The sequence below is a fragment of the Acanthaster planci genome, linkage group LG18 (assembly GCF_054643075.1).
Source record: "Acanthaster planci isolate LZ-2023a linkage group LG18, COTS_SCS, whole genome shotgun sequence".
Taxonomy (NCBI): domain Eukaryota; kingdom Metazoa; phylum Echinodermata; class Asteroidea; order Valvatida; family Acanthasteridae; genus Acanthaster; species Acanthaster planci.
In genome coordinates, this window is record NC_141794.1 from 5084638 (window position 1) to 5112270 (window position 27633).

The 27633-nt window shown below is 45.0% G+C and overlaps 1 protein-coding gene across 7 annotated transcripts in view; it reads left to right on the top strand.

Moving 5' to 3' along the window:
- Window positions 1–19091, top strand: part of LOC110985517 (regulator of G protein signaling 17-like) — a 38718-nt gene extending 19627 nt beyond the window's left edge. For 6 of the 7 annotated variants that reach the window (XM_087148590.1, XM_087148589.1, XM_087148591.1 and 3 more), the window contains 5 exons: window positions 5070–5256; window positions 8376–8453; window positions 9235–9296; window positions 10329–10495; window positions 11906–19091. In XM_087148590.1, the coding sequence (XP_087004716.1) occupies window positions 5087–5256; window positions 8376–8453; window positions 9235–9296; window positions 10329–10495; window positions 11906–12091 (663 nt within the window). In that variant the 5' untranslated portion in view covers window positions 5070–5086 and the 3' untranslated portion in view covers window positions 12092–19091. The remainder of the gene's footprint in view (window positions 1–5069; window positions 5257–8375; window positions 8454–9234; window positions 9297–10328; window positions 10496–11905) is intronic. The other variant, XM_022246595.2, reaches the window with a different exon arrangement.
- Window positions 19092–27633: the final 8542 nt, after the last annotated feature.

Genomic DNA, 27633 nt, shown 5'->3' on the forward strand with positions numbered 1-27633 from the left:
TTTGGATTTCCAAACGCTGATAATACCTTTCCGATGAGTGCCCATCGTTCAGTACAGTTTTTAGGCATAGTAGGTGGGGAGCAGAGCTGTGTTCAGAGGGAGAAGCTTCATCTTCAGCCTTTGGAACCAAAATGGCTGTTCATTCTTGTGTGCAGGACAACATTCAGCTATTGTGCGTCCATGTGGACTGACGCATAATCCACCATTTTGGTTCCAACAATAATTGAGACACCCATGTCGCAACACTGAATAAACAGCTCTGGCCTGGGAGGAGGCGGGAGTGGGCTCTTAATCCGGGGTTCAGAGAGCGTGAATTGGTGGGGGGGGTGACGACTGGTCTCCCCAGAGATTGCAGTGCTATGGGGTTCGGTGTTTTGTCACGTCATCCGAAGTGCTGCGTTGAATTACAAATATCAAGATCCAAGCGGAATTTCAGCATTTAAGGTTCCTCCGAACAAACCCCTCTCAGAAGCACCTGCCGATCGGTTATCTCTTGGAGAAAAGTTGGGTGGGGGAAACTGGGATCGCATTTTTGAATGAAAAAAGAATTGGAGATCACCTTGTCGAATAGTCCTCCACTTAAAGATAAATAAGGGCTACCATTTTTGGGGGGGTGGGGTTTTATAGGCCGAGCAAATAGGGATAATTTACGCACATCTTGGGGCCACCGTTCCCTCCCAGTCCTTGTTTGAAATCGCAGGGTCAGATTCCTGCTTTGACGGTGCTGTCATGAATCTTCGCCTCCAGAGTAGTCTAGTCTCTATCACAATGAACTCAATCCTGCCCACGTTTTTGCTTAAGGTCTTCCTCCCTCCCACGTGTCTAGTTTTTGTTCAAAATTTGTCCATCGAGGCATGGCCAACAGAGCCCAGCACTCAAGTTCATATTTCACATCACTTTGGCATCATTGCAAAACTTGTCTGTGCTGTTCACAAAACTAAGGCCCATCAGAAATATGACCTGGGTCACAAAACTGCAGTTGGTTATATCCATTTTCGGCTTTTGTTTGTTTTGTTCTCTTCTGTTTTGTTTCCTTTTCTTTAGGGACATTTTTACTTTTGGTTTTTACATAAACCACATCAACAAAGGTGATGAAAGATGCACATTGCTTATAATGTTGGCCAAGATCTACAAGCGAAATGGTGATTTAACGAGCAACTTTTTCCAAGGCGCACGCACATTTCTGTGTTTTTTTTTACTTGTCTTCGTTACCTATGCTGTTCATATCTCCGACAACGGCAGATGTGTTCAACCCTCTTATCAGTGCTATCTCCAATTCCTCTCGTTCCCCATTCCTGTGTTCCCTGTGTGGTTCAACACCATAACCAAACAGTTTATATATGATGCCTGGGTTGAATCCGCGATTCGGCCTTCATGTGTCGCGCAGAGAACGTGACCGTGCCCAGCGTTCAACAGTTTTCCAACGAGGCAGGCCTTGGTGACTGGCTCATCAAAAAGGAAAGGTCATTCGAGAACAACGCGTACGAGTCAGAGGCTGATAGGCAGGCCTTGCGCGCGCACACCTATAGCTTTGTTCTCAAATGGCCTCGGTTCGATTTGAGCATCTGACGTTGGAATTGCCGAACTGACTTCTTGTACGCGCCGTCCTTATCAGAGGTTCGAAAAAAAAAACACGGGGAGGCCGTTTGGATAACATATCTCGTGAATTAAGACTGATCTGCGGCCACGCACCACATCCAGAAGAATCCAGGCAGCCTGGTTCGCTGGATGGACAGCACCTCGCAGGACGCCGAGCGTGGGCCTCTTGCAAGGTCCGGCGCAACATTCCTTATGACTCCGTCCATTCACGGAGAATTTGTCCGTTTCTAAATGTCATCCCAATTGGCCCTTCCTTTTCCTTTCCTGTGTCTGTAATTAATGCAACTTTCAGATAATTAGAATTAATATATTCCATACATTTTCTCTATCGTCTTGTTGATGTTGAAACTCATCATAAAGTTCTTCAAGTGACAATTAAAGATACGTAATGAGCATAAGATCCGTGCTTGAAAATGTGACCTCTACTGTGAAAGCCTGCACTGTGCGAATAAATTTTAAGAAGATATCTTAAATTTCACTTTTGATTTTTAAAGGGCCCATGCATGCAATGAAATTCTCCCATGCAGTCCTTGTAAATATATCCGTGTGTCTTATTTCACCTTATTTTTAATGTCCACTTTCGTCAATTTAAGGGTATTTATCTGCACTTTGACCTTAACAATGTTTGGAGCTTAGGGTTTTTTCCAAAATGTGAAGTTTTATATTCATTTCTGGAAGGTGTCTCAATATTACATGCTGCTTCAGAACCAAACTTTTCCAAAACTCAGTCGTTGTTGCTGTCTCAGGTTTTCTCGTCTTTGGTGATTTATCTCTGCTTCAGCAAACGATAGTGTGAGCCAGTTTCCCTCGCATATTTTCCATGAGCAAATTGTGGGTTCCAAATAATGTTTTCTGGAAGTACCACAGATAACAGATAATTATTTTTATGGCTATATTTGTAGATTTTTTCAAAAGTGCACAGTTATCAAAGAAGGGTGTCAAACAGTTTTCATACATAATAAAGAGGAGCAGAAGGTTGAATTTAAAAATACATTTCCGATTCCTTTTCTTTTGACCATGCCCTTGGTTCTGTCTCACCACACATGAACTATCCACACATGATATCGTTTGGTACCTTTATGAGCACAACAGGAAACGAGACTCAGTGGCCTGGAAAGCGTTCATACAAATGGAACTAAAATATACGTTACCCAAAGCCGTGAGCCTTGAACTTTGCAGTGAGCACGGATGTCACGTGATCGTCGATCATATATTATGTCCGACGCAATACAAGATGTAGGTATTCCTTTTTTTTAGTTGTGACCCACTATCCCAAACCAGGCTGAAGTATGTTACTTCATTTCCCAGAAAACCTGGACATCCCACTGTTCATGTCTTCATGGAAGATTCATAGCTATCGCTATCCGTATAATTCTTATTGGTGACAGAATTTAGACTTGACATGGACCACTTTGAAACAAGTGTGAAAAACAGGTGAAGGAGAGGAATTGTCAAGTATCCCAGTTTTCTACTTCAGCCTGGTTTGGGGATGGTGGATCACATTTGCCAAGTGCTCCCACACGATGCGTAGTTTTACATGTACATAAACATTATGTGCGCTTTGAGACCATTTCGAATTGCAGTGTCGTTATATATTGACAATCACTGCGTGTCTACAAAACTTAACGTGTGTTTGGAAAATAATCTTGAAAGAGTCTAGCTTTTTGGTTTTGTTCTTTTTGCAGCACTCAACTCTTAGTCGCCTATCATTACATAATGTTGAAAGATGTAAACTTACAGATATCCAAACTGTGTACATCTGCGAAGTTTTAGGCCCATTGTACAAAGCGTTTTGTAATAGCAGTCAGTGGTGTTTTTCCTTACCCTTCGGAATTCAGTACATTTTGCCTTTGCAGCCCCTGCGTCGAAAACGTAATTCATTTGCCGAGTAAACGCTTTTTTGTTTTATCCATTTTAATTTTTTAAAAACTGTTAGATTTACTGCAATAGCTCTTTCGACACAAAGGTGTCAGTGAAACAGTTGAGAATATTGATAAAAAAGCCATCTGCTCATCCCCCACCCTAGAAAAGAAAGAAACATTAGAAATGGACAAGAAACCATTTTTTTACACTGGCATTTTAGAGTCAAATGTATTAAAGCCTCACTCGAGAAACTCGTAAGGGCTTGGCACGTGCCCAAAAAATGCATGGTGTTGTCGCAGATGTCGGGTTATGAAACAAAATCCACCTCGGGAATTGTATAAGCAAGCTAGGCTGTTTTAAAACTTCCGTGGCATGAAGAATTTTGGAATTTGGTCTAAAGCGTCGGTAACCATCGTATGTTGTAGCCCGCAACTGAAATTCAAAATTTTATGCTGAATGCCACTCCGTGATGATTTGAGTGATCAGTGTACTTATGCTTAGTTTCAGGTTATGCAAACGACTCAAATGGGAATTACACAAGTTTCTATCATTATCTTTGAATGATACGATCTCGCTGGTAGTGTATGGCATTCACACTAAGGCCGGCTGGCTCTTTCGCATTTGTCTTGACTGAGCGGTGCTGATGAATCAAAGGCCCTTTACTGACCACTGCCTAGCCGTGTCGCTCGTTCATTATCTCCGAGGCATGCCCAGGCCAGCGTCTGCCCTGCCCGCTCCCGGCTTCGCGGTGAGAGATCCCAGTGATTCGTCTGAGAGGGCTTTAGCACAGGAGTAACGAATATGCCCCCAGCATAGAGCAGATCAGTTGGGGGACAGAGAGAGAGAAGCGATACCGATACGCTCGGCGCTGCAGCGATAATGTAGCTCAGTTCATGCCAATCTTACGGTTCGATGCTGCACAGATTGCGCAACTAAGCAAGGTACGGACATGACTACGGGAAATGTCACTTTTTTTTTACTTTGATAAGATCATCGCAGTCGTTTTTTCCCCTGAAATAATTATGGGCGCCATTACTCAGTTTGCTGGAATTCCCATGCAGGTGTCATTTTGTGATTCCTCTTTCTTGCGTAGTCTTCCCTCAGACGAATATCTTCTCACACTGAGAATTCCTTAAAAACTGTCCGCTTTTTCTTCGTTTCATGCTTCTCTGTCCCCCCTCCCCTTTTGTGTCTACATTCTAAGTTTGTTAAACCCACTGCAAGACAGCTACCCTTTTTATCTGTCTGTCCGCTTGCTTACCTGCCTCCTGGCAGGGTTGCTAAAGACAGTCAGCTGAGTTTGGCACACTACCGCTACCTTCCTTCCCTGCATGCCAACCTGCCTTCCCGTGGTTACCCTCATCGACCGCCGACCATCCTTTCTCCGCCCATATAATATGAAATCTAGCACTTTCACGTTCTCCTTTTTTGTGCAAATGCCGTCTGTGACCGGCTGAAAGTTGAAGTCGGTTTGTTGTCCCTAAATTCCATCGCCAAATACCATCTTTTCAACATCTGTTGTAAGTTGTGATCTTCCCTTTGTCCTTCGTTAAACAAGTAAAATTTTCATGCATCTGCTTTCTTTTTGTCGTAATCGTCTTCCACAGCACCCGCATTTCGTTCCATGCTGGTTGAGGCGCCGGAGACCATGAGAGAGTCGTCTCACCAAGTGGCGAGGGATCCGCCGTCCGTATCGTCCACGCACCAGGTGCCGGAGGGGGCACAGGAACGGGGCGGCACGCGAGGCTCCAGGGCCTGCTGCTTCTGCTGGTGCTGTTGCTGCAGTTGCTCGTGGTAATCAATAAGCAATTTGCCTCATTCATGAGTCAGCCATCTTGAATCGAAAGCGAGGCGATCCCTGTCTGAATGCTCCAAAAGTAAAAACTTATGGTGTATGAGAACGAACATGATGCAAATCGGGCAAGTTACAGATTAGATGGATGATTCCACATCACGGTGAAACGTCAAATTACCTTTATCATTGCCAACATGAAAACAAAAACGCAAAATCAAAGCGAAGCTATACCTGTAATTTTAGCAAAATTGGCAAGTTCTTTCCAAGTTTCAGAATGTTAAGTAAGTGAAGTGGATTCGGGGAGCACGATTCAACATGGTCATCTTATGAATAAAGCCCATTCTGTGCAGTAAAACAAGCCCTCGCCCCTTAATTCATGGGTTCGAGGGTAGTAGTGATTTTTTTCTTTTTGAATGGATCGGAGACTGCTAGAGTTGATATGGGGGCAATGGGTAGCCTGGGAGAGTACACTCCCCCCCCCCCCCCGAAAACCGACAAAACATTTCAAATAAGAAATTCCCGTCGGGAATCGATCGATTCTCATCTTTCCCCCTCTCTGCAGAATTTTACCTGTGTGGCCCAATGATGGGCAACATGTGACCTACGGGAGTTGTAAAATGCCAATGTTTAAATGGCAGGCCACAACCGTACCGCGATGATTCCACTCAACCGGCCTCAGATAAACGGAGCTCTGCTGTCTATGACAGAATTTGTTGGCATTTGGTACGCATATAAAGCTCTCCGATCTGGATACAGTTGCTACGTTTTAGCTCAGTCGACAGAGCTGTATATAGATACTGTCGCTTGAAACCCACACAAGGTTCTTGAAGGAGCACCTTTCACTGTGAGAGGTCAGCAACGAAAATTTGACAGTTTTCTGTGGAGTGCCTCCTAAAATTTGACATTTCAATAGAACTGCGAGCTCGATATTCACAAATCAGGTGCCACTGCATCCGCATCCGGTAAAATGAGTGAGAGAGTTAAAACAAGTCTAAACTTCAGGTATAATGTTGGCACATCAACTTACCGTTTGATGTTGAAATGTACTGAAAAGGCAGTTTGTGGTCAGACCCTGCCCCCTTTGTAGCCAAAGAATAGCTGGACTATCCGCCTCTGCCCTCTTGATACGTCATTGTTCGAGCCGTGCCCCCCTTCCCGCAACTTCTCCGTGTGACCTCCGGCGCGATTTGCCCAGAGCTCGAACTTTTTTTCAGTTGAGATGAATGAACTGTGTTATACTCCCACAAAACACTCAGAAATTGAGCGTCGTGGGAACAGCTTAAAGTAAAGGAAAAATCACTTCTCTTACAGGTATTCTGACATTCGCTAAATCCTTTGGCCAATGCTCTAGTTGCAAGAAAACGAACTAACACTGGAAGAGGGTGCTTAGTGTTTAGATAAATGTATAATAATTACTTTTTACCCCCTTTTTAAAACACGTTTCACACATGTTTAGACATAATTATATTTATACTGAAATACGTTTTCGCAAAGCTAAACGTGTATCATGGAAAAGGGTTTATTATTTAAACACATTGTTGAGTGTTAACCTCAGGTTAAAGTGGGTATAGAATATGTGTATAAACCCTGGGTGCCCTTTTTACGTTGAAGGGCTTGGTATTGAAACCTTGGAATATATAGCGTACGTGCTTTCAATCGCTCTGCGTCACAACTCAGTATATAGAGGTAGGGTCGCCGGCTACCAGCACCAACAAAGGTCATAACAATGAACGTCGTTGCACAAACTACCAGCACTTTTCTCTCAACACACCTCCTCGGCCTCCAGTGGCAAATTTTCGTGCACTTCTCCGGTGGTTCACAGGAAATGGTGGGCAGTATATAAGAAGGCCTATCAAAGGCCGTTGCATTTTGCCAAAAATGAGCGAATCAACTGTATGTTTGACATTGTTCGTTATGATATCCAAGAAGGAAGCCTAACTCATTTGAGCGAGGTGCACTTGAATTTGTGATAATTTCCCCATCAGCGATTAAAATCATCACTAATGTTAATGATTCTCAGCCATTTGGGTTAGTCAACTCAGATTACGACCGACGTGACCATTGGTCCTAGCTTTATGATGTGACCACTGACACTCATTCTCCCTGAAGAAGATGCCTCGTCATCGGCAGGCGCGTTTTTGTCGTTTCTCTGCCAACTACCTTTATACTCGACGTTATTGACCGAGAGTCGGATTTCAACTCGTCCTGGTTCTATAAAGCTGGATACTCAGGTATAAATCTTTTGTTCGCGTACCCATCAACCCTCTGCACCTTTACCCTGTTTAGTTATTGTCGCTCTTTCAGTGTTTTTGTATTGACCGTTTAACCTGAATCTAAACGGGCTCGATGCCCCATTTGTTTACCTTTTGGTGCATCTTATATCTTTTGTGTCTTGTTTATGCCAAACGGGATTCATGACATTATGCTGTCTTGACATTATGATCGTTGGACAGGAGATAAAAAAAAATAGTTCCCTCTGATAAAGGGCAAAATGTACTATTGCGGCGATTTCATTGGTGATACTATATGGGAGCAAATAGCGACTTTGCTACGAAGCTCAAAGTACAAGAAAGGAACACGGCATTGTTACGCTATCGTAAAACTCCGACTCCGGGACAATGTACTCGTGCACCAGACTCAAAGGCAGGGGTTTTAAACCACAACAAACAGACATTACTCAAATCAGACGCTGCCACAAGAAGTCTTGAATCGACGTCACGTAGCGTGGGTGTAGTCAACGGATGACCGAGCTTTTTGTCCTAAGTCTCCCTGAACTACGACCGATCTGACATTACAAGAAGACTGCGTGAATTTCATTGGACAGGCAAGAACAACATTTTCTTAATGGACATTGGTTAGCTCTATACACTTTCCCCTTCTCACGAGCTGCTCCGAACTCCTGTTCCCAAGTGATGCGTACGCCGATTTCTTTACAGTTTTTTGACTGTGGCGACGTGCCAGAACTTGCTCTGAAGTAGAAATTGAAATTATGTGAGCCATCCTGGAGTTAATCCTGATCACGCAGATGTCTGGAGTGATCCACCATCATATACGTGTAAGAGGAGGCTGCACGAAAGAGGCAGTTATTAATGAGATCTTTCTCTTTCTCCATGTACAGTTTAAGCATGAAGAACACAGCCAAAGAGGAATCGGGCGGTGGGTCGATGGAATTGGCCAATGGAGATGCCAATGATAAGTAAGTATCCATTGTCCTTCGTTCTTGTTGACGCCTAACATGAAAAATGAGTCGAGTTCTGTCAAACTGTCAAACCACTAACGTCCACACTGAGGTCCATTTCACACTTCGGGCATGGTTTTCTGAGGGCCACCGTGTGGGTCTCGCCGTGGGGTAAAAAGAAAAAGCTCTGTTAGAATTCTGTCTTCTCCGAATTCTGGTAGAGGGCACAGGCGGCGTAGACGTCATACGGTAGCACCCTCCCCCGTCCAGTTTCGCCTTAGCGCCGAAGCAGTCAACACTGCATGGGCGCATGAAGAAAGAGAGTTTAATTGGGGGCCTGACGTTTTGATCCTAGCAGAAGCTTTCCAAGGGCAGAAACGCATTTGTCCAGAAACATTCGTTTACCCAGACGCAAGCATCATGCCGGTTTCGCTTCAACGCCTGGCACTTGCATCTGTTTTTTGCCAAACAACTATTTTTAGTAGTTTCATCTGTGCTCATCCCCTTTGTAATATTGGCTACAGGTCATTGAGCTGTAAGTTTGGACTTGATCATAATAATCGTGATAGAATCCACAACCTGTCAGAGACCTGCGAGGATTATTGAAGCGATGACTATTATTATACCCTCATCAACGTAAAGACGAACCATGCTGTGTTTGATTCATGATTTTTTCCTATTGTAACGAAGATCTTTTGTGGGAAACCATTTGTATTTACACTTTTGACATATGACTGGGGGAGGCCTGAGGCCCCATAAATGTTACGTGCTAACTGGTATTTTTTTCCGTCATACTCAGCCCCACCATGGAGGAAATAAGAGTTTGGTCACATTCGTTCGATGCAATGATGAAAAGTGCAAGTAAGTGACAGTTATGTAGTCTACAATGATGTTGACAGGTTGGAGTTAAGATTAGAGTTATCTTAATTGGCTAACTACAAGGCCCAGTCAGCTTGTTTGTTGGTAGATTATTTAGCAGGTTGTTTGTCAGATTGCATAGTTGGCAACATGGCTGATAATGTTTTCTTTTGGAAGGCACCCTCGCCTGGTCGGCTACTATGTTGGCCTATCTGGTGAGCTAGATTTTGGCCGTCTGAGTGGTAAACTTTGTTTTCAGCTACTGTTGAATGTGGGCCGGGTTGTTTATTTGGCAACTGGCCACAACCACAGATTTTGTCGACTTGGCGATTTCGTCGACTTGTTTCAGACTGGCCACTGGTAGAATATTGGCTAGCACTGACTTGATCAACAATTAGACAGGTCCGTGACAAGCCTGGTTGACTGAGTGGGATTGGCTCGGCCAGTCGACTGGCACTGCACTGGTCACCGGTGCGATCAGTTGGCTAGCAAGTGGCTTGACTAAATCGACTGGTCATTGGCTTGTTACATTAAGTGATACTGGTTATATTAGCTGATGAGTAGACCTGTCAGTCACCTGGTTAATTGGCAATTTAGAGTTCAAACAGATAACCACGATGATTACTAGGCTGGCTACAGTGACTGGATCACCAGGTTGTTTTTAGCTTCCCTTAGCTACCTAGTTGATAGACAGGTTACTGGCGACTGGTTTGGGGTGCTGGTTGTTGCTTGTTAGTGGCCTGGTTGGCTGGAGACATTGGCTCGATTGGCTGTCTATTAACGTAGCTTGTCGCCTCACCGCTGACGTGGTCAGTCCAAGAGGCCAGAAGAAATGTGCCGGGCGATTTTATGCTGAGCTCTGCACTTGTTGAAGAGAGATCCGTTTCCAGTGAATTAATTTTAATGAAGGGCAATCTTCTGCATAGATCCTCCCACAGCTTTGACTCTTACATTTGCTTATTTGGATTTTTTACAATGATAGTACATGCAGTGCTGATTTTCTTTTGAGATCAATTACATTCTTGTTTCATCTAGGGGGTCGCAGGAGATTTCGAGATTTTTTACGATCGGAATACAGCGAAGAGAATCTGCTATTTTGGCTCGCCTGCGAGGAGCTGGGGAAAGAATCAAACTCGGCTGCTGTGGAGGAAAAGGCGAGGCTAATTTACGAGGACTATATATCCATCCTCTCCCCAAAGGAGGTTGGTTTATTCCTGAATAGAATAGCTGTCACGTTTCCAGCCAGTACCAATCTTCACTGTCTGATTGATAGTTTATTTTGTAGGTGTAATGTGGGTGTAGTATTGCTGCTATGTAGCGAGCCTGACAAAATTTCCTGGGTGTCGAAAAGTACAGGATTTAACTATTGTCCTGACAAGTGGGAATGCCCTCTCTTTCTTGAACAGCTTGTATGTTGAGTTGATAAGGAGTTGGAAATCCTGACACTACACAGACACTCTGTTAATTTTGTCAGTTGGTTAAAAACTGTTCTTATTTTCTGTGCTTCACTTAATCTGCTACCTTTGCTTGCACTGCTGCAATTATTGCTGCAGCCCGCTAGACACCTTACTGGTTCTGTCAGCAGCTGCTAGTTGTTGCTGCTCATGTTTTTCTGCTTTGCTAACTTGCAGCTGCTAGCTGCTGCTGTTGTCATTTCTACATAATGTCTGTGCTACTGCTGCAGGTTTGCTACCCAGAACTGCTACCAGCAGCTGCTATTTGCTACTGAACAGTGTTGAAGTCGAGACCTCGTAAGACCTTTATGAGACACTGAAAGACCCTCACAAGACCTACAGAAGACACCCCATTGTGAATTAAAGTCACAAGCTATTCATATGAACTACCGGTACAACTTAAGTATTTTCCTTTGCCACTGTTCACCCTGTTGCTTGTGACTGGTCTTGTGAATGGCCTCGTGCATGATCTTGTATCTGGTCATATGAATGGTCCTGAGATGGTCTCGACTACAACACCGCTATGGCATCTACAGGTACCTTCCTAACCAACTGTAGAGGCTATCTGCTGCTGCTGTCCTCATAGCTGCAGGTGGTATACACTGTCATTGCTACTGCTAGACGCTTGCTACATAGAAATGCTGCAACATTTACCATACTTTTGCTATTGCACCGACTGTGTCTACTACTCTTGTACCTTTAGTGCCTATAGCCAATCAACAGCAGAAGCTATGTAGGTAGATGCTGCCTGTACCACTGTTGGAGGCTTGCTACCTATAACTGCCGTCTCTATTACATACCCAGCAAACCAATGACCACTGCTGGCATCTGCTATTGTCATTGCTGCAGATGGTAGATGCTTCATTACTATGACCTCAGGCTAGCTACTTAACTCCTGCCCGCACTACTATTGCTCTTGCTAAGCACACTCAATGCTGCTACTCGATGCTGTTTCTGCTTTGCTGCTGCTAAAAGATGCCAGTGCTACTGCTGCAGGAATTCAGCTGCTACATCTGTTAGCTTAAGTCTGTTGCTGCTAGTATCTTATTTTGGGGGGGCTTTTGGCTTTCTTCTTGCAACCGTACCCCTGTCCTTCTTGTTCTTGATTTTTCTTGAAGTGTAATGATGTCCATATTCCCCTCAATTTGTTCGGTTCAGGTAAGCCTAGACTCACGGGTCCGGGAAGCCGTCAATAAGAACATGGACCATCCTACTCCACACACGTTTGATGAGGCCCAGCACCAAATCTACATCCTCATGCACCGTGACTCCTTCCCCCGCTTTCTCAATTCCAAAATGTTCAGGCGGATGATCGAGAACGCCAGCAGGGGGGAAAAGAAGTGAGAGGCGCACAGGTGGGTGTGGGTCTGGTCCCCAGACCCCATTTCGTGACTTTATTGGTGTGATTATTCGAAACACTAATGATGACCTAATTGGACGTTGAACGGAGCAGTGTACCGGATACTATACATTGTGTGGACAATATGGACGACAAGACAATTTGGCGATTGTCTGGCATGTCTAGCTGTTGCCTTCAACTGGAACAAATATCAAGCTACAGAACAACGAATTCAACAACAGTAACAACATTAACAACAACATGCTCAATGATGCATCAGTGTAAATTGCAACAGAAGCAGTGCAACAACAAACGAAACAACACATTATCAGCAACTTCACACTTTCATCAGTTGAACAGCAAAGTGGACGGCATTGCACGGATATACACACCTGAGGCTTGTCACACACCGTGATAGAACATGACGTCACTGATCAGACCACGTGACCATCAGACGAACGAGATGACGACAGCAGAGCGGTCCCGCGCCGCGTGACACCGTTGGAAAAATTGGCTGCATGCAATGTGCGGAATCCACCGCTAGAGGGCGTGATCTCCAATTCCAGAAGGTCACAGTGAATCAATTGTGGTCTTCGGCAAGACTGACGCCGTTACAGTACAGGAGCACATACTGGATGGAAGACACCATTACCGAAAGAAATGGTGTGCTTCGGGAGGTACAGAAGTGAAAGACGGCAGTATAGCCAATTATCTTCCTCAGGGATTTACACAAATTTTACACGTCGGCGTGCTCTGTCATTGTCAAAATGGCGGGCGTGTTTGATGAACAGGGAAAAGAAATTTATGGAAGGGGGAAAGGTTAAAACCCGGTGCTTTCGTTTATAAGGCTGCTTTGATATAATCCACGGCCGCTTGGACTGGCGTAGCTGCAAGAACGAGGCGTGTATTACGAGAACGTGTGTGATCCAAGGGTTGTACGGTCGCTTGCCCACTGGCTTGTTTTAAAACCAGCCGTTTCCGTCGAAATCGGTCTTTAGTTAGAATGAGCCAGAGGCGTTCACTTATGAGTCCATCATCAAATGTTTGCGGGGTAAGAGCCCTGTGATCGAAAGACGGGGCTTTGGGTAGTCTGGGCCTATCTCAGTACTGTCTGCAGGTCCCACTCAATCCGCAGAAAGAAGAAAAGTTCTACTCTAACTGATATGTAACTTTTCCAGGGCCCCAAGGGCGAACAGTTCTTTGATAACTGGGTTACCTTGTTGAAATTTTTAAAAACAGGTAAAACAAATCAACATATTTACATCACGGATGCCATGACGTGATTTCCATCACTGAGTTGTCATAAGAAATCGCCAGGCATTACACTTATTGTGAACATGTGACATTATCTGTTGAACTGTTACCATTTTTTTTATCTTATCCCGATAAACGTCAAAGGCCAAAGTCACTTCTTGCAGCTGAAAAAAAAACTGGTGCGCAGGTCTGAGAGATTAGAGATGGGGGACTAAATTGACTTTGGTGAAGTTCACTGGGGGTAATGTCTCTGCAGCCCAATTTGCGTCTGCATGGGGACCACTTCCGTGTCTGCTGGTTTCTCAAGATTTTCTGAAGGGTTCTGGCTGGCATCTCCGTCAGTCCTACAGCCTGTCAAAGTTCGGTGATGGCTTGGATGATAAAAGACTACTCAATGCACAAGCTGTTATTGCAGGGAGGCCTTGGATTGGAAATGCGTTGACGATGGGGCGGTTGGCTATAGGGTAAGAAAGTTTGCAGGAAGGGGAAACTTCGAAAAACAAAAGGTTGTAACTGAAGTTATAAATTTTGTGGCCTTTTTATCAACGTGTTTACGCGATGAAGTTTGGACTCTGAACCGGTGCAAGCGACTTTTCTACACCCTTGACCAAAGTAGTTTCGTCATTATGACGTCAGAGACTACATTTTTTTCCTCGCCATAGGCTCAGATAGTGAGCTTTTATAACGTAACAAAACTGATGGGTGACTTTCTGATTTATTGTAATACGGTATAAAACGTTATGATGGAACACGCGCATCTGCCAAAGAACTTATATTCATACGAAACTATTGATGTTTTTTCGTTTGTTTCGTTTTCTATTCACGGATTTTGATGTGTATTGCTTAACGATTTTACAAACGGACGGCCTAATTTGTATTGTTTTTTAACTGTTTCTTGGTAACCGTAGAGTATTTTAACTAAAAAACAATGTCTGAATGTGAAACAAAGTCGTGATGGGTAGCAAGTTCAGTATAGTGAAACGTTTAGAATCGGGGAATTTGTCAGAGTTCTTTTCCGTTTGTCGTCATGGTGATTTTTGCTTGTACATTTTTACGATGTGACACACCCATTGTACGTGTATGTGCACGTGTATCGTAAACTAGGTGTTTTTGAAAAGCGAGTTGTCAGTTTGGAATTTGTAAGTTTACAATTAGCAGTGCAATTTTTTATCGTTGATATTGATGGAGCTGTACAGTGTGAGGAGTTTTAAGGCAAATGGTTATACCTCAATTCTTGAGTTCTGTCGTCGGTAATTTGTTTGTCGAATCCACTCATGTATGTCTCGCTTACATGTTCACCTTTACTCTTTTCGGTCTTAGAACTGCACATTGCTTTGTCGCAAAGAAAAAATTAGCCGGCATTATGGTTTCAGGTCCATTCCTTTGGAGACAAAAGTTACTACTCTCAGGGTTTCCCGATAACACGCGATTTTCTTTTTTTTTCTTTTCTTTTCTTTTTTTTTTCTTCTTCTTTTTTTCTTCTTTTTCTTAACCAGGATGACCGAAGCATTGTGGATCAAGATTCAGTCAAATTTGAAACACGTGATGGATTGTTTTTGTTTATAGGGCATGGGGCATCGTCCAAAATTGAACTCCCACCCTGATTGTGAAAAGCCGCAAATATTTCCACTGCTATAGTAAAAATAACCATGAATACTAAGGTCATTTTTGTGCCGCTGAAATATTTTGAAAGCATATGTGATAATCGATTTGGTTATTCAGGCAGAGGGTTGTGTTATTGTGGATTATTGAGAACGTGTTGATGACCCCTAACAACGCACGCAAAACAGTTTTCCCATTTGTAATAGATAACTATTTTTTATTCCAGACAGAAAAAAAACGCGGGGAAAATCCGCAGCGTCCCACACTATACACGTATGTGCGAGTATTGGAAAACTGATGCAGCCTAAGGCTCGGAAGTTTGAAACGATTTAGTCTATTAAGCTATAAGCCGAGCAAGTGGCCCACGGCTTGCAAAACGGCTCATCTGTTGGGCCATACATCTTCTTGACAATGGATTTCCCCCAGCTGTCGTACCGGTATTGTTTAGTTTGCTTTCAATTGCTCCATGACTCGATATTCTGGTTTAATCCTGAAAAAACGCTGTGATAATAATTTCAGAATGATTTTTAATGGTGATTTTTTCTTCTTAAATTTCCAAAAGAGTTCCTTACGTTCAGGTTTAAAATAAACAGGGACCCTAAATCCTGTTACATGTATAATGTATATAACCAAAGTTCAGAGGAGACCAGTGAACTAAGTATTGCCCCTGACCATGCCTACTCGAATTTGCAACTATGTGGTCAGTCGTTACCTGAAATTATTCCCGGTAGTAGGTCAGAGTTTCTTATTTCATCGAGTAACACTTTGAATCAACGACGTTTGTTTTGTTCACAGTTTGTCAATCTGATTGGGCTCCTGGCTTTTTTAATCATTCAGTCATTTTATACCAGTCAATAGTTAAATTTATCTATGAGGAATTTCGATCATCTTCTTAAACACTGAAACCAAAGATTTTTAAAACTTTCCAAAGTAATTGGTGTTCCTTTCTCTGCACTTTTTCCCGGCTTTAGATGAATTTAAAAAACTTTGCAGTTTGCTCGGCGCCATTTTAATTTTTTATGGAAATATCCCGTGCGGGCAGTGCTCTTAATTCAGCTGTTCTTGATTTTAAGTATAAAGTTCACCCGTGGCGGTTTTTTTTCTCAAATGAAATCTATGGCAGTTACGGTGTTGGTGGTTGAAAACCACTGCACATGCTGTGGAACAACTGTAGCCTGTAGTGTGGTAGAACAGCCTTGATCGTTTATTTCAAAACGCTGTCGTGACATCGACGCTTAGGCGCAGCTTCAGTTTTGGCTAATGTATGAAACAATCATGCATGAAGAGAGTTTCAAACCGTCAAGCGAAACATTGAAATGTTGCATGTACCCGTCTTATACCACCTACACTTTGTATCCCAGGTCGCCGATCCCTTTCACAAAATTTCCGATTGGTAATACAAGGCATTGTGAGTAACACACAGCGTTATCCCTTCTCATGTACTCGGTTGCGTTCGATTAGCTTGCACAGGGTAACTCTGACGTGGGGATTGCCGTGTGTGTGCCGTGTCAAACAAGCGAGAAGGTGGGAGCGAGGTTAAACACGAGTCAACTCGTAGAAGCTAATGGAACGCACCCCAGTGTAACGTGTGCTGCCCGAAATCTGTCCTATGAGAACTGGGAAAAATACCGATCACCACCGTTCTCTGATCGGACAGAACGATGAAACGGGTCAAGGTACATGTCTGGTACAACATTCTTGTATCCAGGGGCTGCTGCTGATGAAAACGCGCAGAATTAGGAAGGTTATGCGAACTCAATATGCCTCCTCAACTGTCAGTGCACGATGTACATTGCTTACCCACTTAATCTCGGCAGTATTTTGCCCATGATCAAATAAAATTTGCTTGGTCCTGGCAACACTTTTGTAAGCACCAGATGGCACTACATAGCCCTAGAGAATCATGAGTGTAACGTGGTTGAAAACGTCGTTGAAATGTAACCATCAAAATAATAAAGGCCTACTTGGGTCTATCTTCTCACAAAGAGATCGGGGGAGGTTTTTTTTTGTTTTTTGTTTTTGTTTTGTTTTTTTTGGTGCGAACCGTAGCTATTGTTACAGTTGATGCCCTTTGGCGGCATGTGTTCCGTTCACCGATTCTGTGGATAGTGAATTCTCGTCAGTGACCTCTGTCTCTTCTTCTTGTTTTACATCACCAACATAATGAGTATGCTAAACAAAAAAGGGACCAAGTAAGATCTAAAATAATAGAGGTGACTGTAATATTAGCACTGTATTTTATCAAAGTTGTTTTCTTCCGGACTTCAGATCAAAACTATCGTACGTTGAATTATCTTGCTGCAGTTTTAAGCACTACAATTGTGTGTATATAGTGTACGGAAGGAAAAGCGTATCGTGTAGATATGTTTTCAGTTTTGGGGCAACATCGTTTTGCAGTCGTATCGACCAAGAAATGATGGTATTTGGGGGACACTGGGAAGGGTTCTGTTTGACATTCACACAGTACTCTAATCTTAAGTTTAAACTCTGGCGTTAGTTTGTTGTCAGTTGTACGGCCTCATCCACCTAAAACCTACGTCGAGACAAGATAATGTGCACTTTTATCATGAAAAGGTTCAGTCTTGGCCCTTTTTTGATATTGTGCGAAGTCTTGTGTGCACCTTGGCTAGCGGGAAATCGAGTTTCCCTGTCAGTGTATGGATGATGGGACGAGTTTTCCAATGGTCGGATAGTCGCTTTTCAACCATCTTTCTCATTAATGAGATCAATTCTAGTGTTTCGTTGACCGCACAGCCAAACGGGCTTCGAAAAAACCCTCATTATTTCAAAATATTTCTGTATCTATCGTGTAAGAAGTCTAAAATAGGTGCGGTTATCTACGAGTAAACAGAATTTAGTAAAATTTATTTTTTGGGGGGTCATACATTGCCCCACGAATGTTTTGATTTGAATTTCCCATTGAAAGTGATCACGGCCTTTCACCCTTTAGTCCAGTTGTAGGGCAAGTCTGTCACGCTATGTAGCAAGAGTATGCAGCCTACAAATACAGTTTTGTAGTCGACGAGTATGGGTTAAGGGCACCAGACCATTCCAATACTGAACGTTTCTGAATCAAAGAGAGCTTTACCAGTCGGGGAAGTCCAATATGATTTTGACACTATGCTGTTACTCAAATAAGTGCGGTCGAATAAGCGCAAGGCATCATTCAAGTTAAACTTACAAATCGTTTATTGTTTTCAAATCTTTTAGAAAATGGGGACCTGAAAAAATGTCCTGAAAAATCTTATTGAATTCATTGGCTTCTTATCGGTCTAACACCGTGCTTGACTGAAATTAAGCGCAAAAGACTATTTATATGTAAGCAACAGAGATTCTGCAGTTTCTGCAAGCCCGTTTTTATGCAGTTAGATGTTACTTTGTTATGGCATAAAACTATTTGAGCAATCCAGTCAAATCCACTAAGCCACAGCGGTTTTGCATGGCTGCCATCTTTACGACAACCGCTTTTGTTACGGAGGGAAAGTACAAAAGGTCTACTCATGTGTATCCCTGTGGAACAAAAGCACTTACCGGGAAAATGGCTGCCGTGCACAACCTCTATAGGAACTCACCTGATTTATGTTTACCACAACCCTTTTTCCCTTTCGCCAGGAGCAGAACAATTTCCTAAGTGCAGACCTGTTTCTATATCTGCATTGGTTTGCAAAAGTGCTGAGAAACAGCGCTCACTTGAAAGGACGTGTCATCCCCCGCGCCCAGTATTGATACTCTTTTCTTTAACACGTAATCATCACGTGCATGATTTTAAACGGAACATTATCTTCAGAGAGACAGGTATTAAACCAAATAATGTGGATGCTTGTGCGCATGCGTGTGGCGCAAAGGTTTTTTCTAACAACATGTTTTATAATTACGTACAAAATGCTTGTATAACATGTCGAACCTTTGTAAATAGTACCTTTTTTCCACCAAATCACTGGGGTATACGTAGATATAAATAATTCTTGTTGAGAACAAAACAACTTGTGAAAAAAACTTGTATCAAAATTGGATTCCTAGAGCAAGTACCGGTAGCAATTTTTTGTGCATATTTGCCTCATAAGGGGACTACTTTTTTCGAGGTGTACATGTTGCGTGTTCGTGTTGACAAATAAATTTAAAGCGCTGATGGATCAGGCTTTGCACAGATTCGCTTTGTCAGTTTTGCTTGTGTTCTGTCGATGTGTCACTTTCCCGTAGGTGCAAATGTGCATATTGCATACGGTGGATTTTACGGAGTCCATACATGTAGGCCTTTCTTAATTTTTATGCAAATTTTATTCACATCAACTAAAACGAGGCTGTAGGGGACTTGCGTGTACAGATGGCTGTAAACTTAACGGATCTTTCCGTGGTTCCTGAGATAACCTTCGGGTTTGTGGAGGAGTACATCCAAAATCAGTGGAGAGCAACAGCGTGGACGTTACAGGCATGCACCGTTTATGTCTAGGCCTAAACGGCCGGTTGTCGCCACGATCGAGCAGCTTGAAAACTTTTTTGTCATTCAGCGGGTACCTTCAATAATTGGGCTATTTCCTTTCGAAGTTCAGAATTGTATGGATGCTAATTCCAAAATTACAGACGTTATTTCATTAAGCTGGGCGCGATCAATCGTGGACGAAGGAAAAGACTGGATCAATCGAACCGCACCGAAGTGCAATAACGTGTACGGTGTAGGGCCGGTGATTACGATTTTTCATACGAACATCTTAAGTGCCCAATTAGTCGTTTCAAAGTCAAAATCTACTTTGCATAGTGGCCCCTCGTCTCGTCCACTTTTTCTGCAGGACCTTTGGATGAATGCTAATTCCATGAAAGCTATAATTTCTGGTGATGTTCTTCGTTTGTGATTGATACAACACGGCATTGAACAATGCTTCTCCGTGTTCGCCGACAGCGCAGAGTCCCCTACAGCCTCGTTTTCAGTTCCGGTGCATAAAATCTGCTTAAATATTAAGAAAGACCTATGGAATGTATGGTATAGCCAAATTGGAAGCCATTACCGCAGGGTCATCCTGTTATCGAGCAGGTGGTATGCGTGCGTTACATTCCACTCCGACATGCACTGCGTGCGATGGCCCCCAGGAATGGCGTCCCAAGCCCAGAAAATGGTACGGCGAGTGAACTAGAAAGTAAGGGACCCTTTTCTCCTCTCAAGAGTATGGATGGCATACCCGTGAGGGTAGAGGACTATCGTGGCATCTGCCATGGCTACATCGAGCTGTATACCCCCAGTGTGTTCGAATGGGTTTCGGGAATAATTCTGGGTCCGGTGAGTACAGTAATATGATCGATATAAAGTTATATAAATATCTTCATTATTTCATCTACTCCCACGTACCTCACTTCCAAATATGTCAAACATTCATAAAATGTAATTAAAAAGGGGGTCCTCCCCTGCTGGCGACTATCTTGTCTTTTTTACCAACTTTCTTCGATTTACGGAATAAAACTGTTTAAAGTGAAACCGTTTCTCGACTATTTTACTCCTTCCCCCACACACAACCATACATGTATCGAGATTCGCATGAGGAATATTCACGCTAGCGGCCTAGCCCCCAAGTTTGCATTGGAGCGGGTTTTTCTATTTGGGGTGGTAATTGGAATTATCGTGGTTAGGAATTTAACAGTGATCTTGGCTCGTAATCCCGAAGTCCTCCAAGATATTTGTAATTATAATGTGGCGGCGACACTCGCCGTCGCCCGCCGGTCGACGAACACCGAAGTACCCACCAACAGCGGGCGGGGCAATCCCACAAAATTATTTAATAAACCTCACATGCACATGAGCGGCTATGTACACACGAGGGGGGATTATGTCACGAACGGAAGACTTTAGGCCTGTCCGTTTGTTGGAAATATACCAACCCTAAAGGAATGACAATCAACGTGGCTACCAATCTACCAAGTCAGGTAAATCTCAATAAACCTCAGTACACACAGTGTCTTGGAGAGCAACAACAACAACTGTTTTATTGTCCCAAGTCAACCTCACAGTACATGTATAAGCTTCAACTGTGCATCCAGGTCTGTGACTAATAAACCTCAACACAGCAATCAATTTATGCAAGTGATCATGGAACATAAGCATAAAGACTGTGTAATAACCCTCGTGTACTACCACAAGTAACCCACAGCGACAATAACCCTCACTGTGGTACCTAGTATGATCAACAGTAACAATGTCATGCAACTGCACACACTAGCCCAATAAACATAGGAGTAACCTCGTAGCAAACCCCAAGACATGCAAGCTTCGGCTTAGGTTACGGAGCTCCGAGTGAACCTCGGTGTGACCACATGCAACCAGGCCGACAGGCTTCCAGCAACCCAATCCCACGTAGTGAGAACACTGTTGCACAAGCCACACAGGCCTAAGCGTCTCACACCACTCTTGCTCAACCTACAGCCACCAAACTGACACTCAATCCCACTTATTATAAGTGATAGCTTGCTGACAAATATTCTGAGGTCTCACCGCTCGCTGCCCTCGACAGATCGCCGAACACCGCGCTGCACAACCCGCCAGCTGTGTGTGAGGCTGAATTAGCGTTTCGCTCTATCTGCACTGCGATGCTTCTACCACGACGTCTGGAGACGAACTAACTACCAAATTACTGACTACGCGCCAATGGATGCGCCGCGCGTCAGGGAACCAGACATGTATTACTAAACTTGCGTCAGTCCACAGGCTGTTTCGCCACACAGGACCCAGCTAAGCTTAGGCCGTCCCGGCCTGAACAGCTTAAATAAATCAATAAAGAAACAGTGTGGACCCTTAAGTCTTTTATACATTCTAATAAACCTCGCGGTACATCGTGGAGAGGTTTACTTATACAATTATAATTTTGGGGTCCATGAGGTTGACTTATCTAATTATAATATCCCGAATACATGAGGTTTACTGGAATTGCAAACACTCCAATTTTGCTTTTGGAATACATGAGGTAAAAGTACATAAATGTAAAACCATGTGAAAATAAATATATTTTTCTTCTCTCTTAAAAATAAATCTTTTTTTTTTTTTTCCTAACATGCAAAAATATGAACGTCTTCTTTCTCTTTGGCTCAAGCAAAAGGTTACAAAACAGTTATAAAAGGAGTAATAAACAGTTATAAGCAATCAAGGTTCAATTAAGAAATTTACAAACTATTATTTAAGTGTTCATTGCCTTTCCCAATGAGGGTTTCAGCGGTAGGAGCGACGTTTTAGTCGGCTTGGTCCAGCTTGAACTGGTCAGCATCGACGGGCTTGTTGTACAGCTGGACGCTTTCCTCCCGTCGCACGACCTGGCCATCTAGATAGACGAACTTGAAGTGTCGTTCCTCGATGAGGGCAATTTTCATCTTCTTCCTCTGTGGCTCTGTTGTCGTCTGCGTTGCCTGCTCCATGACTGGATCTTCCGCTTCAGCATCGCTGGGCACACTCAGAGAAGGCATTGATGCTGGAGACCCCGGAACAGGATCATCAAGGGTGGCGGCAAGCATCCCTCTTGGCTTACCGCTCAGGGGTGGGTGGGCAGGTACAAATTACAAAGAAACAATGAATAAACAATTCAACCGACATTTGGTTCTAACGATATCTCACTGGGAGCCTATGCTCCCGCCTAGGATACCTCCTAGGGACCTCAGCTTCCCTAACTCCAACCTGAGGCTCACTACCAGTCACCTCGGGTTCCTCCTGGCTAGTTTCCAGAATCAACATTGATTCCTCACCACCAGGTTCCTCTTTGTCACCTGCTGCGGATTGGACTTCAGCAATCTCAGGTGCATCACCCCCTGAATTTTCTGTCACTGTACCTGGCTGGTACACCCACGGCTGCGGCTTGTCTCCACAATAGGGTTTTAACCTATCTGCGTGAACAACAAAGGGTTTACTTCCCCTTTTTAACTGAATCCGGTAGGTGACCTCTGACAACTTCTTTACGACTAAGTACGGCCCCCTCCAGCGGAGCTGTAGTTTGGGCGACACGCCCCTCTTCCTGGAACGATCAAACAACCAGACAAACTGGCCCTCTTCCAGGCCCCCTCCTGAAACCTTGCGGTCGTAGTTCCGCTTCTGCCGACGGATACTCTGTTTGAGGCACTCGCTGGCCCGGCTATGAGCCTCCTGCAACCTTTGTCGCAACCCCAAAGCAAAATCAGTCTCGACAGCATCCTCAATTTCAGGACACTCTACCATCAGGTCAACTGGTAACATCACCTCCCGCCCTAACATCATCATGTTAGGCGTCTCGCCAGTAGATTCTTGCGGACTACAACGGTATGCAAAGGTTGCAAAGGGCAGGCATTCATCCCAATCCCTCTGCTTCCTCTTTGGTTCGATCAACATGGAGACAATGTTCACCAACGTTTTATTAAAACGTTCAACCATGCCGTCGGACTTCGGATTATATGCCGTCGTCCGAGTCTTCCTAATCCCAAGAAGTCGGCACATCTCTGCAAAAACTGCAGACTCGAAATTTGTCCCCTGGTCTGAGTGAAGTTCCTGGGGGACACCAAAACGACACACAAACTCAGAAACGAACTTTGCTGCAACCGTCTCCGCCTTTGCATCAGGAAGTGGGAATGCCTCCATCCACTTGGAGCAATAGTCACCCACAACAAGAACCCAGACGTTTCCACTGTCACTCCGGGGCAGTGGACCCAGCAAGTCCAGGGCCACCCTTTCAACAGGGGCACCCACCCGGTACTGCTGTAAAGGAGCAACTCTCCTTTTCGATGGCGACTTTCGCCTCTGACACAATTCACAACAGCGAAGGTGTGATCTCACGTCGGCAGTCATTCCTGGCCAGTAGTAACGCAACTTCACCTTGGCCAGTGTTTTCCTCAGCCCCAAATGACCACCAGCACTACCACCATGCAACTCATTGACCACATCCCTGCGGTACTCCTCTGGTAGTACCAACTGCCAACGAATTGACTTTCCATCGTCGGACTCCCACCTTCGACTCAATAACCGGTTGCGCACCTCCAACTGACCCCACATAGACCACAGGGTCTTGCTGGTCTTGGAAGTGTGCGAGACCTCAACCCAATCTGGCCAACCGCTTCCACTTTCCTTCAACTCGATCAGCCACTTGAAACAAGGATCTGCCATCTGGGCATTCCTTACATCCTCCTGGGATACACCAGGCTTGGCAAGAATGCCTCTCACTGCTGACCCAACGACCTCTGAGACTTCTGTTGCGGACTCTTTTGGGTCAACAGAACCCTCCCCAGCCTCAACAGTTCCAGACACCTTACCAGGGTCTCCACCACGTCCACACTGCTTGCACTGCCTACGGGACAAGCAATCAGCATTGCCATGTTTGCGACCAGGCCTATGCTGAACTGTCACATCATACTCAGACACCACTTGTAGCCACCTCGCAAGCTGGCCCTCTGGGTCTTTGAAGTTGAGCAACCACCTCAGAGCTGCATGATCCGTCCTCACTGTAATCTTACGGCCGTGCAGATACTGTCTGAAGTGTTTGAGGTAAACTACTACAGCCAATAATTCTCGCCTGGTCACACAGTAGTTTCTCTCAGCCTTGCTCAGCTTGCGACTGGCATAGGCCACCACTTTCTCCTCTCCATCTTGGACCTGGGATAGCACTGCCCCTATCCCATCACCACTCGCATCTGTATCCAAGACGTAGTCACCAATCGCCAACGGATAAGCCAGAATCGGGCTCGACTGCAGTCGCTGTTTCAACTCTTCAAATGCACGTTGGCATTTATCCGTCCACAGGAACTCACGTGACTTACTCGTCAGTTCATGCAACGGAGATGCAATCTCCGCGAACCCCTGAATGAACTTCCGGTAATAGGAAGCGAGCCCTATAAAGCTCCTTACTTCCTTGACACACTTTGGAACCGGCCAATCAGCCACCGCTGATACCTTCTCAGGATCGGTCGCCACCCCTTCGGCAGACACAATATGGCCGAGGTACTTCACAGACCGCTGGAACAGACTGCACTTACTGGGCTTCAATTTAAGTCCAGCTTTGCGCAGCCGCTCGAACACCACCCTGAGACGCCGTATCTCTTCTTCCACGGTCTTACCGAAGACAATTACATCATCAAGATAGATCAAGAGAATCTCCCATTGGAGACCTGCCATCACCTTGTCCATTAGCCTCTCAAAAGTCGCCGGGGCGTTGCATAGGCCAAATGGCATACACTTCCACCTATACAACCCGTTGCGCACAACAAAGCTTGACTTCTGGCTGGCGTCCTCGTCAAGGGCAACCTGCCAATAGCCGGAGGCCAAATCGAGTGTTGAAAACCACCGAGAGCCGCCCAACTCGTCCAATGTCTCATCTATGCGAGGGACCGGGTATGCATCTTTTATGGTTCGTGCATTCAAACCCCTGTAGTCGACACACAGCCTCCTCGCCCCATCCTTCTTCCTAACCAAGACAACATTGGCAGCCCACGGGCTGTCCGATGGCTCAATCAAACCTCTGCCCTCCAGGTCTCTCACCTGCCTCATGATCTCTTCTTGGTCCCCCTTCGGGTACCGCCTCAGTCGTTCTTTGACTGGCTTTGCATCATTCGTGTTGATGCTGTGCTTCACAACATCTGTCCGACCAATATCTCGATCGTCCCGAGAAAACACATCTTGATAATCAGAAAGACATCTTTCTACCATATGATGGTCTTCCTCCCTCAGAAACTTCACACTTCTTTCGAACAAGTCCTGAAGATGCTCCGGAAGTTCCTGATCGGCCTCCCTTCCTCCAGAAGGGGTGCTCTGACCTTGGTCAATCTCCACCTGAGAGACAATTCCTATAGTGGTACCTTGCCGCACAACTCGCTTCTCCCTGTTAGGGTTAAGCACTCGCAGCGGCAGTACCTCCTGATCACTCTCAACCAACGACCTCGCAAGAATTAAACCTCGCTGTGCCAACTCACCACCACCCTCTACAGGTTCAATGAGCACTGGCCCCGGAACAACCTCACACAACCTACGAATGGCACCTGGCACTACAGCCTCATGGCCAGAGGGAATCACTTTCGTCTCAGTGACAACCACCCTCCCCACAAACGGCTCACCAGAACTAGTAGTGCACTGAATTTGCTCACCATTCAACCTCAGTTGCAGAGTCTGTAGATCCAAACTTGCACCCGTAGACAACAGGAAATTCATACCCAAAATTCCTGAATATGGCATGTCAGCAAAAATCACCTTCACAGCAGCCACAGATTTTCCAATCTGTATCTCCACCCAGGCAGCACCCACCGCTGCCAACGGGCTGCCGTCTACCTGCTCAATTTTCAAACTCTCGGTTTGCAAAGTTGGCCTCTGTTCCCTTGGAATCCTGTGATACACCGAACTACTCACAACAGTGTCTGACGACCCTGTGTCTATGAGGAACCTACACTCGGTATTCCGTATCACCCCATCGACAAACAAACCATACTTCGCCTTCTCCCCAGTCATGGGGTAGGGAACTGCTACTGGGTCTCCAATTCTACCCTTGGATTCCCTAAAGCCTTCACCCTTTGTGGGCCCTGTGAACTTCCCAGCCTGCCCGCGGGCCCGCCGGTCGGCTGGACGGCGTTTCCCTGCTTGGAACCTTGTTTCCTTCTGGGCTCCTTGCAGGCCCGCCGGAAATGACCCGTTTCACCACAATTGAAACACTTGGGTTCGCCTTTCTCCTTTTTAGAAGCCTTAGGCACTCTTTCCTGAGGAATATCGCCCTCAGTGTCTCCACTCCGCTTCTGTTTCGCCCACTCCGAAAACAGAGATTCAACCATGGAACAAACCCGTTTTTCAATGGCATGTCCCATTTCTTCCAGTCTCTCCTCTGAACCACGGTCGAGAGCCCTAGCAAACTTTGTAGGTTTGCGATCTTGCCTCCTCTGCTCCTCGACTTTCTCAAAGTTCTCGGTTTCTACCGCTGCCCTTACAGCCTCGTCTAGACTTTTCGGGCGGGCACGGTGAATACCCTCCCGGACTGTCTGACTCTCCACTGCATCCACAAAATGATTCTTGGCAAGCCTATCCCTGGCCTCCTCCTGTATCTCAGGATAGGCCTTCGCCGCCAATTCCCTAATAGCCTGACCTAACTCACGAAGAGTCTCCTTTGGTCCCTGCCTACGGTGACGCAGATCTACCAGAAAGTTCTCTGCCTGACGACAATGACCAAACCTCCGCTCAAGTAGCTTCACCAGCTCACGGTACGTGTGCCCTTTCTCTACCGGTGCACTATCGACAATCAACCTCAGTGCACTCCCTTGCAGGCTTGCAGACAAATACTGTGCGGCCTGCTGGTCACTCCAGCCATTCACCACACGACATGATTCAAAATGCCTGAAATACTCATTCCAAACAACCTTCCCATCATACCTGTCTGGTACAATGTTCGGGCGACGGGAATTCCCAATCCCCGTGCCTTGACAGTCAACCTCGCCAACCACTCTCGGTTCCTTCTTAAGTGCCCAAGGAACCTGTCCGGTGTTACTGCAACGCTCTGTGAGGTTGTCAGTACACCTCGCTGGCGGACTTGTCACAAAACTCATCAAATCGGCGTGCAGCTTACGCCTACCGCTGTCAACATCCCCTAGGAATGGGTTTGTGATTGGACTTAGTCCCAAATCACCACTTGTTGACCTGACCCCAGATTTCTCCTGAGGTGTACTGGCACTAGTGCGCGCCTTAACAGGCTTATCTAAACCCTTCCCAGGCACATCACCAGTTGCC